This window comes from Solanum verrucosum, unplaced genomic scaffold, assembly GCF_900185275.1.
Source record: "Solanum verrucosum unplaced genomic scaffold, falcon-dt-bn FXZP01000654.1, whole genome shotgun sequence".
Lineage (NCBI taxonomy): Eukaryota > Viridiplantae > Streptophyta > Magnoliopsida > Solanales > Solanaceae > Solanum > Solanum verrucosum.
This window is the reverse complement of record NW_026020450.1, coordinates 81,253-96,045: the sequence shown is the minus strand read 5'-3', so window position 1 is coordinate 96,045 and position 14,793 is coordinate 81,253. Positions and strand designations below refer to the sequence as shown.

Here is a 14,793-nt window from a genome sequence, read left to right as displayed (position 1 = left end):
ATGTACTTTGATTGGTCACAAAATAAAGAAGGAAAAAATTAATTTAAATTTGATATGACTATAAATTATCTCATTAACAGTAACTAAAATGACAATTTTAAAGTTTAAATATTTCAAATAATAGAAAGATTTTTTTTGGGAAAAACACGTCAAAAAACTGAATACTTGACAAACCGTCATCAATCTTGTTAGATTTTATTTCTAAATTGGATACAGGAAAAAGTATAATGAGGAAGAGGGTTATAAGGTGAGGAAACAATCGTCAATTAATCCATATAAGAAATAAAAATAAAAAGAGAAGAAAAGTAAACAAGAATATATTCCTCCAATTGCTTCTTTTTTTTAGTATAATAAACTGGATCTATTACTAAACTTAGAAAAGAGTATATATACTTTACAAGTATCAGAATCATTATATAATACGTATATAGTCAAAGTCCACCCTATACACACAAACGACGAATTCAAAATTTAAAATTTACAAATTTTTATAACGATCTCAAATTAATATCTATAATAATTGAATTCACAATTAAATATTTTTATATATTTATAATTAAATATTTAATAATTATATATATAAATAAAAATAAAATTTACGTGAACCAGTAATTAAGTGAATATCAAAATCTGCCCCCACTACTACCTAACCATACATTGATAAATAATGTGGCCTAGCCGACTTCTAATACTAAATATGAAATCATATCTTTAAAAGTAAGAAGGAATAATTTCTCATAATATAAATATTTTTTCTAATTAATTAACATATTCCCACATTTAAATAAATGTATATGTTAATTTTAAAACAAAATAAAGAGGCAGAAAAATGTACAGTAATAGCCAGCAAGGACGACAACTTTGGATAGTATAATATCACATGTATCGTGCCGTACACCCCATTAATAATTGTATACTATGGTCAAACATGCACTTTAATTTCACTTTTATTTATTTTCGATATTGATTTATTCTTTTTGTATAACTAAGTTATGATTGGATTGAATTGATGTATTTTTACCTATTGTATATGTGTGCTTTCGAGTCAGAGCTAGCTGGATAGTGAAGTAGTATGTGAAAGACTGGAGGTTAAAATAAAATTTGTGTTAAGCAAATAGAGTTGTCAAGTCAAAAAGGGAAAATGACGATTGCAGACATTGAAATTTTATGGAACTCTACAAGATGTGTATCAATTCGAGTTCGGACTCTACAAGGTGTGTTCAATCTCAACTATGATTTTTGCAGGTTACTCAACCCTAAACCCTAGTTCATGCTTATATAAATGGTACTGTATTCCCTTGAAAAAGTTTAAAAAAGCATCTCGAAAATTCTACAAATTCATGAAATACTAACAAAGATGAGATCAAAATATGCCAGTCTTTTTTATATATGATATATAATCAAATACTTCAAGAACATTCACAAATCCTTTTATGGAAATAAAGTCCAAATTATCCTTGTTTGAAAAATACGTCACTAACGGCCCTCGAGTTATGGAGATCAAGTCTAAATCATAATTTCTTTCATGGAGATAAAGTCCAAATTATCCTAGTTTGAGAAATACGCCACTAACGGTCCTTGAGTTATGGAGATCAAGTCTAAATCATACTAGTTCGAGAAATACGTCACTAACGGCCCTCGAATTATGGAGATCAAGTCCAAATCATCCTGGTTCGAGAAATAGGACATTAACGACCCTTGAATTACGGAGAAATCTAAAGGGAGAAGAATCAAAGGACAAGAAATTTGTCCTCACAATCTTGATGAATAAAACTATGTTTCTTCATATTTTATTTGTGATGGCAATTTATTTTCTATCACTCTAAAATTTGTTGCAAACAATGATTTTCATTCAGCCAACAGAATTAATCATATTTTGTGCACCACATTTTGTTTACGCAAAACAAAATCCTTTCATTAACATTGTGTGACGCATAAGTAATTGTCACAACTCAACCCGTTATGATTGACACCCATACTAACCCTTCGATGGGAGAACCATTACTACAGGCCAACTAAGCAACTTAACGAAAAAGTAAGCATTTAAAGATACGGAAATAGGTTTAAATGAAGGATAAAAATGGAGTTTTCATAAACTCCAAAGGTTTTAAATAAACAATTAAACAAACTATTGCGGAAGTCAACCCCTAGAACCTGAAAATCATTGCACCAAAATTCTACTAATCAACAAGTCTAAGAAATAGGGGTACAACCTCGAAACTGAACATATGAATAAGTCTAACTATAGAGTCTGATTCCGAAAGAATGGACTAAACAATAGAGAACCCATGACAGCCTCGAAGAACTGGCTCACCCTTGAATTCGGTCTCGATCAGTGATCTCCTAACTGAGGTCTTTCAATAGCCGCTTGAAGATGCCATGTACTCAACAAAGAACGAGCAAGTGCAGTATCAGTACACAACCACAGTGTACTAGTAGGATAACGCGGCCACTTCAGTAAGCACAATATACACAAGCAATTACAACACAGTCAACACACATATACGGAATGCACAATTCAGTTATCATTTTAGAGCAACATACAATCTCCCAATATCCATGACAAGTAGACATAAACATAATAATCACAAGTGGTTCTCTCATGAAACCCATACCCAAACTGTTAGTGTGTCGGAACGTGACACCCGATTCAATGTATGCGTCGAAATGTGTCACACCCGGTTTAATATATGTGTCGAAACGTGTCACACCCGGTTCAATATATGTGTCGAAACGTGACACCCGATCCAATGCATGTATCGGAACGTGACATCAATCCAATCAGCACAACCACAATCACAACCACACCATAATGCATAGTATATATAGTCACATGATCAAGTAGTAGGTTCATTGCATATAGTTGTTCGCACATAATCATTCATTAGATTCGATTCACATTTCATTATTCAAATACACGTATGCATACTATGAAGCAATCTACCAGCACACATCACACAAACAGGAAATCGAACCATCACCTACCTCGAAGCCAAGCTTGAATCCTTCTAAGACACTTGATCCTTCCCTTTCCAAATTCTTTCCGCTTGTTCTTGGTCTAAACACAAGTAATTAATGCATGGATCAATAAACAAGGCCTAAATTAAATGGATTATAACTAAAGTTATCACTCAAGGCCAAACCCAGATCCTAATGTTCAATTAGGGCTTTTCCCGCCATCAACTTCTTACCCCCCCCCCCAATGATAATTACCCAAGATTCTAAGTTCTAAGAATCGAAACACGGATTAGGGAAGTAATTATCTTACCATTAGCGCTAGAAAACGTGAAAATCTGTCAAGAACTGCTATGGTTCGTCTCCTAGCTCTCAAGAACGAAGTTTTGCAGAAAATAACGAAATTGAAGTTTTTTCCCGACTTAAGTCGCGACTGTCCTGCCATACCGAGACCCAATCCACCACAGAGGCCCCACCCTGACAGGAATAATCCCGCCCCGGTGGCTTGCACGGAGACAGAAGCTCAGAATTTGAGTTCCAAGCTTCCATTTCGCAACACACCTTCAACCCTTGACGTTCAGAAACTACCCTTTCACGCCAAAATCACTTTCGGGAGTTCTACTCGCCCGAATTCGATTCCATAAAGCCGTACATGCTCCTTAACGTCTTGGCTATTCACTTATGTGATCAAATTCATAATTAAATCCCCCATTCATTACCATATTTCCCTAGACCTTACCTGACTTAGATTTCGTCCAAATCTGGACTAGACTAGACATTTTCAAGTCACTACTCAAAAGTTTTCATGCCCCAATTCTTTTTCCATTGACTTTTCCATAATGACGGGAACATGCCGTTACAGTAATGTCATATATAGTGATTGATTGATAATTTAAACTTTTACTATGTTGGTAAAAGTTCCTTGTCTTACAAACTTCCTTCAAACTCCCCATTCTAGAATAATACTACTAAATTATTCAAAATTGGTAAACCTTCATTACATTTTTGGCACATAATTATTTTTTGAATACTAATAAAAAAAACTGACACATAAAATTAATGTCCTCCAACTAGCTAATAGCTCAAAAATGAAATGGGATTAACAAAACTATGACAATAAATGATGATAGTTGATAGTTCAACTGACTGATTATTTATATTTTTACATAATTGACACGGATTTAATTTTTCATCTTATAACTTACTCTCCCATTTACAACCTTTTATTTTAAAAAAATGTCACGGATCACCTTTGAGCCTTTTGACAATGCTTTTGCATTTTTGTTGTTTTGTTTACCTTGATTATTTGTACTATTTATGTTGTTCGTGCTTTTATTTCCTCAATGTTTTCATTATAGCTCTTTTAAATCCTGCATTCTTTTTAAAATATATTCTTAAAAATGATTTTTTTTAGTCGAGAGTATCTAATATCATTTTTCTATTCTAACTAACATAAGGACAATATATGTATATTACATTGAGTAAGCTATTATATGTTACATTATATATTACATTGAGTAAGTTATTGTTTCTCAGCGGTAAAAAATTAATATGCAGAAGATCTATATGGATCTATTTTTAACTCTTTTTTTCCCTTGTTTGACCTAAGATTAGCTGGCCCTTCGTTGTTTTCCACCAATTAGTATTACAAAATATGGTGAGTTTGACCCATTGGGTCATTTGATATGCATTATAGATAGTTTTTTGAGATTAAAAAAAGTTATACTTTTATTTTTTTATGATTATTAATTTTGAAATAAGTTATATTATAATTAGTAATTAGTATAGGAATAAGTTATTTCTATTCTGGAAAATAAAAAATCATAACAAAATTAATTATTCTGGCATAAAAGAATGAAAATGACAAAAATATCCCTTATAATATACTTTTTCTTTTTTTTTCAATAGTCATATTGCGGGTTTCAAGAGTCAAATTGACTAACTTTCAAAGCTAAATTAGATTAGTTAATTTGATATTTTAAAATAAAAAATTAGATATTCAAAAATTATATAAAAAAGTATTAAAAGTTGCAAATTTTTTTTATATCAATATGAAAAAAATACATTTTAAATATTAATCAAAATTTATATCGGTTGACTCTTAAAAAGAAAATTATAACAACTAAAAAGGAACGGATGTAGCGTAAATTTGAATTTACAGCTTAGAATAGAGGACTAGTAATAAATGTAATCTAGGAAAACAAACAATTAGGTGAAGGACAAATGTATTACAGCTAGTGGCTTTGACTCATATATATTGAACTAAGAAAAAATATATTTTGGTATCCACTCCCATGAGATCTTACGATAAGTAGAATATCTTTATGCATGTTTTATTTGATATAAATATTCATTTTCATACTATAAATGTCTATATTATATGGTATATATTAATTTGAAATAAAATAACTCAACTTAACAAAACTACTTAATAGAATCATAATTTTTTATTGAAATAATGCTACAAAAATACATCTATTTTTTTCTGAGTTTCATATATACCTAAACTATTAGTTATTCATTTTGTTGCACCTAAACTATAACCATTTATGTATTAAGTAAGATATACCTATAGTTGAGTAGGTAGTGATAGTTTAAGTAGAAAAAATGAACAAATATCAAGAGTTGATCAAATCAGTTTCGAGGTGTGTTTTAATACATGAATGATGATAATGCAGGTAAGAAAAATGGATAAACAGTGATAGTTCACACAGGAAAAAAAGAATAACTGATAGTTGACCTAATCAACTTTGAAGTATAATTTAATACACATATAGTGATAATGCAGGTTGAAAAAAGGAACAACAACTAATTGGCTTCAATGTGCGTTTTGATTTATAGATGTTGATAGTTCAAATAGAAAAAACTGATGATTAGAATGAAAAACTCGTCAAATAGTGATAATTCTAATATATTTTTTACTACTGGATTCAATCCCTTAAATTTGGAGTTTGAATTAAAATATAGGAGCCAAGTAGTAGTACAAAATTAGAGTAATTAATAAAAAGAAATAAATGGAGATCATGATGTTCCTAGATGAAATTCCAGAGGCACATGATAGCATGAACTTCTGACAAACCATTCTTTCTTAAATTAGTACTTAATATTATTTTGCTTTCTTAATTTTAATTGATGGATATATGTGTATATTTCTAGGATAATTAATCCATAATGAAAGATTGACTATATCCAAAATTGAGATATATTTATAGGATAAGATCTTCACAAAAATCCCAAGAAATGCAAATAGATATGCAAAATCCAGCTTGTCCATTTTCCTGGCAAAATAGAGGCATAATAGTATCATATCATATCATATATATATATATATATATATATATATATATATATAAAAGAAAACCTTAGGCCCGCCTACGTGGCACCACCACAAATCATAATTCTCTTTTAAATTTATTTGTTGCCAAAACTAGTCTTCCCCTTTCATGAAAAGTTGTGACTTTTATGAAGAGTTGTGACTTTAGTGAAGAGTTGTGACTTTAATGAAAAGTTGTGACTTTTATGAAGAGTTGCGACTTTTATGATAAGTTGCGATTCTAATGAAGAGTTGCAATTTTTATGAACAGTTGTGATTTTTATAAAAGGTTGTGACCTTTCCGAAGGGTTGCAACTTTTCCAAATAGTTGTAACATTTTCGATAAGACACAATAAACATTTGTTCACGCTACCCTTTGTTGTCTATAAATAGAGGGATTCCCTCTCATTTTAAAACAACGAAAATTCTAAACCTCTTCTTCTTCTTCTTCTTCACAATTAAATATTTGTGTACTCTGTTCCTATTGAGTGACTCACTGACACCATTGCTTATGTTACAGATCTTGGTATGTATTTTTACAGTCATTAATTTATGCTTATGTTATTAAGGATAAATGATAAGAAGTAATAAATTTCATTTTCCTTTACATTATTAATGTTTGTTACTATGTAATCTTGTATGTAAGATAATATATAGTGTTTTAATTTTAATGACTGATAGGTTTTAAGTATTAATTTATAAATTCTGTGATATTAAACTCCCGCGCGAAGCGCGGATAATTTTACTAGTAGAATATAATACATAAACGTAGTTTTTAACTTAGTTTCATATGATAATTATGTTCTTTAATTTTGCGCTTGTATAAGTAGACACTTAGCTTTGTATAAAATTAAATGAATAAACACATTTGTCTTACATGGTAATTTGCGTGAGATACACTTAAACTGATTTGTATTATGTCAAGTACATAACTTCCAGGGGCGGCTGGTAAGGCTTAAAAAAAAGTCTTTTGCCTTAGGCCCCCAATTTTAGGGGGCCCCATTTTTTAGTTAATTAGGTAGGATTAAATTTTAAAAAATAATATTAGAACTAAGACAATAAATGCAAAGACCCCATTGTTTAGTTAATTAGGAAGGATTAAATTTTTAAAAAAAATTGTTAGAACCAAGACAATAAATGCAAAACGGCTCAATGAAGTGATAGTATGATAGATATGACTATGACTTTTTGATTTTTCAATAAAAAGTTGTGTACTTTTTATTTTAATGTACAAGTTATCTTTTTTTTTACCTTATTTTTTTTCTAATTTTATTTTTATATATTTTATCCTCCTCCCTTCTATTTCTTCTCACTTTCTTTTTTTCTAATCCTACATCTCTCTTATTCAAAGTTTAAAAATTTACTCGTTCTATTGATAGTTTATATTTTAAATTTGGAGAAAACTATATTGCAGCAGCCCGATTCATTTTTGGAAATCAAGTCTTCATAGCTTTTGAATTCAGTAATATCATTCTAATTCTAATATTATTTTTGTTTTGTGTCTTATGTTTATTATATTTTTTATTTGATATTGTAAATAGTGTTTTAAAATATTTGTTAGATTTTGATGTCGCTATAGATCAATTAAGAGGTTTAGTTTCTTTTTTTAAAACATATAGAGAAGAAGGATTTACAAGTACTATGATTTCGGCTAAGGAAATTGCATTAGAAATGAATATAGAACCTGTATTTCGTAAGAAACATGTAATTTATAGAAAAAAACAATTTGATGAGAATGTTGATAATGAAATCACAAGATCTCTTGAAGAATCATTTAGAGTTGATTACTTCTTATACATAGTAGACCAAGCCATCTTTTCACTTCAAAATAGATTTGAACAATTTGAAGTATATGAAAATATTTTTAGTTTTCTATTTAGTGGGAAAAAATTGAGATCATTAGATGATGAGAATTTGAAAAAATATTGTCTTAAACTTGAATGTTCCTTAAAACATAATACTCACTCCGATATTGACGGTTTAGACTTATTTTCTGAATTAAAAGTGTTAAGGGAAATCATAAAAGTAGAAGACAATACTCTAATTGAGATACTCAATCAAATAAAAAGACTTGATTCTTTTCCAAATGCTTACATTGCTATAATGTTAACAATTCCCGTAACAGTCGCCTCAGCCGAAAGAAGTTTTTCAAAATTAAAAATAATAAAATATTATTTAAGATCGATAATGTCTCAAGAAAGATTAAGTGGTTTGGCTATATTATCGATTGAAAAAGAATTATTAGAAGAGATTGACTACACAAAAATTATTAACAACTTTGCATCTCAAAAAGCTAGAAAAATAGATTTAAAATAAAAACATTTATAATTTTTTTTAAGGCCTCTAGTTTGATTTTGGCCTTAGGCCACCAACGGGTTTGAGCCACCCCTGATAACTTCATCTTCAATTTTAGCTCCAACTTCACAAATTTGACGTGTGTATAACACAAGTTTACATAAATTTGTTTTTTTTTATTGGAAAGAGGTAGAGTGTTAATATTATTCTTTTTTTTAAAAGATTTTTATTACATATTGTTATTTTAACTTTGATTATTTTATTGTTGTTTTTATTTGTTTTTCTTACACTTTTTATCGTTTTTTGAGTAATTGAGTCGATGATCTATCAGAAATGATTTAGTACTTATCTTTTCGAGATCGAAATAAATTATGCGTACATGATTGCATCCTCTTCTTGAAATTATATTGAATCTAATGTTAGATCCTAAAATATAATTGTGTAACTATTTTTTTTGGACTACTATACCACTTGTATATGCACATAGTTGAGTGTCTATAACTTACATATTTTAATACTGAAATATAAAAAATAAAATAAAATAAACTTACATATTTTAATTGAATTAATACTTAGCTTCCTAGTTTCACTTTCCTCTAGGTTTTCTTATAGGTCTAGATGGGTGGATCTTCTAAGACTTGACTAACATTAATTTATTTAATTTTGTTTCATCTTATAGGAATTAGGATGACTACAATTCCTTCTTGGATTCTGTGACCTGTATGAATCTTTTCAAATTTAGTACCCTCCTCCGTTCTTATTTATATATCATTCTTTATAAAAATAGATGTTTTTATTATTTCATCCGTTCAACAATAATTATTCACTATACTTTAAGATGTCCAATAATACTTATCCACTTTATGAATTCAATGAATAATTTTATACTTAGTTCCTAATTTGTTCATATAATTAATTATAGTTGTTTCTCTATTACATTTTTTAAGACATTGTATTTATTATTCAAAGGGTAATATAGTAAAATTATCCTTCTATTTATAGTTTCTTAAAAAGTGTGCAAAGTCAATAATGAACAACTATTATTGGACAGAGGAAGTACACTTTTCTTTTTATTTTACCTTTGAGAGTTATTAGCCTTGAAAGTATAAATTTGACCAACATAGGATAACTAAATGATTAATTCATATTCATTGGTTAATTTAATTAATCAATATAAATTAATTCATGTTCATTTATTGAAAAGTTGACTTCAAAAGAACACTAAATAAGGGTACGATGGTAAACCTACCTAGTTTCTCAAGGGATGTGGAACCTAAAATGGGGACATATAAATAGGAACGAAGAGAGTAGTAAATTAAGGAAAAATCCTTTTGGCCAGAATGGTATTTTACCTATGTTATTTTACCTTTTTGAACATTTTTATCCTTTTAACTTTCATACTTTTTTAAATTAATAAATGGAAAAAATCACTTTATTTTAAAATTAAAAAAGATATTATACACTTTTAAAATTTTCTGGCCATCTAGCATTACCCGTAAATTAAATATGGTTAATTTCATGAACGATTACTATTCTTTTCGAACCACTTTACTTATCGTTTTTAATAAGAATAAATTATTCAAGATGCTTATTATTTGAAAAATTTAAACTATATTGAGTATATTCTTTCATAAGGGACATGTAAGCCAAAAACGTGACAAGTAAAATGATCCAAAAGAGTAAACTTTTATTTTATTGCACTAAATTATGAAATTAATTTGGTTTTATACTTAATGACTTTATTTAATACTCTGAGAAAAAAATAAAGTAGAGTAACATTTTGGTTAAAAAATAGCTTCATTTATTAATTTATGAAATAAACGTGGCCTCTGCTTCAGTTTATATTTTTTTTCAAAAAAAGTTGCTATGCTGACTCAAAAAGTCAAAAAGTATTTTGCAGACAAATATTTACAGCAAAAACTGATCCTTTCCATTTTTGCAAAAAAAAAATAAATGTTTTTTTCTTTTGTAAAATTAATCTACATACAACAAGTACCAATTGAAGAAGGGATAAGTAGATGTATTTAAATAGTTTAAGATTAATTAGTAGGCTTAATTTAATAATAGTTTAGAGATCTCCAAGACAGCTAAGCATTTATTTAATTGAACACTAATAGTTTATCTTTTTTTAAAAAAAAAATTATAATTGAGTAGTTAAAAAAAAATCATTGGGTAGCAAATTCATTTACTTTATTTGGCCATGTTTGCTTACAATTTGAATGAAGCATTTAATATTGTGCCTATTGATAGGTAATTTTTACAATTTATATATATCATGCATCATGAAGCATTTAATATTGTGCCAATTGATAGGTAATTTTTACAATTTATATATATCATGCATCATGAAGCATTTAATATTGTGCCTATTGATAGGTAATTTTTACAATTTATATATATCATGCATCAAACTTAAGGAGCGCACTTTTTAGTTCGTTCAAAAAAAGAATATTAATTTTTTTATAATTAAAAATAATTTAACTTTAAAATTTCACTTTAACTTTTGACAAGGAAGATTTTAGACCACAAATTTTAATATTTATTATTTAATTTCTTAAATTTTATGCAAGTCAAATGGTATAATATAAAAAAATTGAAACTGTGAGAATATATTGTACATAAGTGTAAGACGAAATTTTTCACTATCAAGTAACTTTTGTCTGTTAATATATTGTGATTCTAGGTCTTGGTGGATAAAGTTATCTGATACATGTTATTGGTGAGAAATGACACATATCTCATAAAATTAGTGGAGATACGTGAAAATTAACCTGAACACCACGATAATTTTAAAAAAAAAAGATCGAATTCATCGATGATCCCTTAAAGTTGGTACAAATTATCACTTAAACACTTTAACTAGGTTTTGTTTATTTTAGACACATTATGTCAAGTCCTGTTGTGTCATTTTGACACTTTTTACTGACATGATACGGTGAGTGTAATACACTTATAAATAGCGCGTGAAAGACATCTTTAGCCGATTTTTATTTAATTTTTTCCTTCTTCTTTCCTATTTTTTGGCCATCATTTTTCCTACCTTAAGGTCCTTCAATGGTGAAAAGTGTTGAGAGTGATTTTAGAGTTGAATACACATCTCTATGTGAATTAGATTTGATTTTAGAGTTGATAAAACTAAAAAGCATTGAGATACACGGTCGACAGAGAAAACGAAGGGGGTTGGGTTTAATTTGCTGGAGAAGACAACTAGGATCGGGGAGGGGTGGGTGGGGGGAGTTTTGCAAAGTAATTTTTTTTTAAAAAATGATTTAATCCTCTTTAATAATTATTTGGGCAAAAATGTCAAGTGTCGTTGATTCATTGGCTAATTTTTAGTTTTATTCAAAATTCATTGTTAAAGAATTGTTTTGCTGTCAAATGACAAATGTCTTCATTTAATTTGGTACTTTGACACATCATCGGCGAGTGACTTACACTTACTTTAAATTTTTTGTTGATTGTGAAAAAAGTGTCAAAATGACACAATACAACATGACATGAAATGTCTAAAATAAACAAAGTTTAGTTGAACTGTCCAAATAAAAATTGGTGTCAACAACTTTAGGAGGCCACCAATGAATTAGGCTAATAAAACTCCAGTGAAAAAATGACCACATGGGGTATGATGGAAAGTGAAAATTATATAGCTGTTTTTTAGTGGCGAGGGACAAGCATATAATGGTTAAGGATTTGGAGGATTGGAAATTGCCAAGAAATTATAACCCCCCCCCCCCTCCCCCAACCCCAAACCCCCACCCCAACATAAAAATAGGGGGGGTTAATTAAATGAGAATTCCCTATAAATCTCCCATCCCCTCAAAAGTATAATCCATCTATCCTCGTAATATTATCTATAATTACTATCACTTTCTTTATATTTTTATAAGAATGCCTGCTCAATTGATGCCTGAAAAAACATTTGCAAGAGTTCATTCCATAGCCATGGAAATTAACCCTCCAAGCTTTACTAAAAGGTAATCAATTATACACAAATTAATTTACATAAGCTATAGCTACATATCTCATTTCTTTCCTTTTCTGGTTGATTTCAATATTTTTTCAACTTTTTGTATTATTTTTTTTAATTTTCAAAATAATCAAAACCAAATTTCATTTTGTGGTTCCTTTCTATATATTTCTCATCCTAATTAAATACATGCTTTTGCATGTAAACCTAGTTATGAACCTTATATTTTCATCTTTTGTTAAAAATAAAAAAACAATCAACATTTTTTAAGAGAGTAAGGTGCAAAGATTATTTTTTTTATGAAAATATTAAAAAAAATTATTTTTTCCAAGAAAAAGAAAGCTGCAAAGATTTTACTATTTTTCCAGGCTTTTTGGATCATATTCTATTCCACATTCTCAGCTATCAAGAATTAGCTAAGCTTGTTGACAAATTTATTAATTGAAGTGTCAAAAGCGCACCTCTTTATATAATTTGACTTTAGACCACTAATTTTATTGAGATGCCCTATGTGACAATGACCTTTACAGATTGGAAGGGAAGGTCGCGATTGTAACAGGTGGAGCTAGAGGAATTGGAGAGGCAACAGTGCGACTCTTCGCAAGGCATGGAGCTAAAGTTGTAATAGCAGATGTAGAAGACATTCTGGGAAATACATTAGCAAACATGTTGTCTTCTTCTTCATCATCATCCTCATCAGTAACTTACATTCATTGTGATGTAACATCTGAAGACGAAATCAAAAACTTAATCGACTCAACAATTTCAAAATTCGGACACATTGATATCTTATTCAACAATGCTGGTGTTTTAGGTAGTCAATCAAGCCAAAAAAAGAGCATAATCAACTTCGATCCAGACGAATTCGATCGTGTGATGTCTGTTAACGTACGAGGAGCCGCATTGGGAATGAAGCACGCGGCTCGTGTGATGATCCCACAAGGGCATGGGTGCATCATTTCAACATCTAGTGTGGCCGGAGTCCTGGGAGGACTCGGGCCACACACGTACACCTCTTCCAAGCATGCGATTGTAGGGCTAACTAAGAATGTCGCGTGCGAATTGGGACGGTACGGGATTCGAGTTAATTGTATTTCACCATTTGGGGTTGCAACATCTATGTTGGTTAATGCATGGAGCCATGGAGATGGAGATGGAGATGGAGATGGAGATGAAGAAGGAGAAATGAATATTGGATTGCCTAGTGAAAAAGAAGTAGAAAAAATTGAAGACTTTGTGAGGAGTTTGGGGAATTTAAAAGGGACAACTTTAAGGGCTAAAGATATTGCTGAGGCAGCTTTGTATTTAGCTAGTGATGAATCAAGATATGTAAGTGGACATAATCTTGTTGTGGATGGTGGAGTTACTACTTCAAGAAATTGTGTTGGTTTGTAATGTATGTTTTATTTTTTCTTGGGGTAAAAAATTTAATTCCTAACTTAGAAGAGCTTAACATATAGATTTATTGGGTTGAAGTTGATGTAATTTCTTCCTTTTTCCTATTTCAAATTGACCGAAGAAGTTAAAAAGTTGTCAGCTTGACTAGTTGTTTTTTTTTGTCTTTTTTGTGAAGACAAAATTGGGATATATGGGATATATTTAGTTTTTTTTTTTAAGAACGGAAGGATTTTAGTTTTTTAACAATAAGGTTTATTCATACAAAGAGGAACTGATCTAAGTAATATATATAATTCCAACAACATTTCTATTGAGACAAGAGAACATTTGTTATAAAAAGGAGATACTTCAAAAACATATAGCTACGATTTAAATTGGGATATTATTGATTGAAGTTTTAGTTTTTTTAATTTGAGTTTCATTCTCTCTCTTCTTAGTACACATTTGTATTTTACTTCCCAAAGGCCAAAACTTTGAGTACAAAATTATTTTATTGTCTATGTTCTTTTCTTTTTCATAATTTATGGATGAAAGATTAGTATATATTAGTTCACACTTCCCACTATCCATGACCATAAGGCACACACTCAGAAGTCTGAAGCTTTATTTCACTATTGCCCTTTTTGATTATTCTCAAAGTATTTTTTTTTTTTAAAATGTGTAAAGTAGTTAAAAATTTCATGGTAAATATTCTCTCGTCTCATATTAGATGAACATTTTCTATTTTACATTGTAATTAATAAATCATTAATAGATTGATCAATTTTACTATTTTGTTCTTATTCATATTAATTAGTCTCTTGAAAAGAAAATTTTGAAATCTTTAAAATTTGTTGAAATTTCCGAAAGTCATATTAATTGTAGG

At 29.4% G+C, this 14,793-nt stretch overlaps 1 protein-coding gene across 1 annotated transcript; it reads left to right on the top strand.

The window, feature by feature from the left end:
- Window positions 1-12,419: 12,419 nt before the first annotated feature.
- On the top strand, window positions 12,420-13,968 carry LOC125808598 (short-chain dehydrogenase reductase 2a). Its single transcript, XM_049488275.1, has 2 exons — window positions 12,420-12,537; window positions 13,061-13,968. Exons 1-2 carry the CDS (start codon window positions 12,452-12,454, stop codon window positions 13,923-13,925), a joined length of 951 nt encoding a protein of 316 aa, XP_049344232.1. The 5' UTR covers window positions 12,420-12,451; the 3' UTR covers window positions 13,926-13,968.
- The last annotated feature ends 825 nt before the right edge of the window (window positions 13,969-14,793 follow it).

Excerpts from the sequence above, each read along its gene's own strand:
- LOC125808598 (XM_049488275.1), top strand. The coding sequence starts at position 12,452 with ATGCCTGCTCAATTGATGCCTGAAAAAACATTTGCAAGAGTTCATTCC. Across the intron at positions 12,538-13,060 it reads CCTCCAAGCTTTACTAAAAG|ATTGGAAGGGAAGGTCGCGA; the intron begins GTAATCAATTAT and ends TGACCTTTACAG.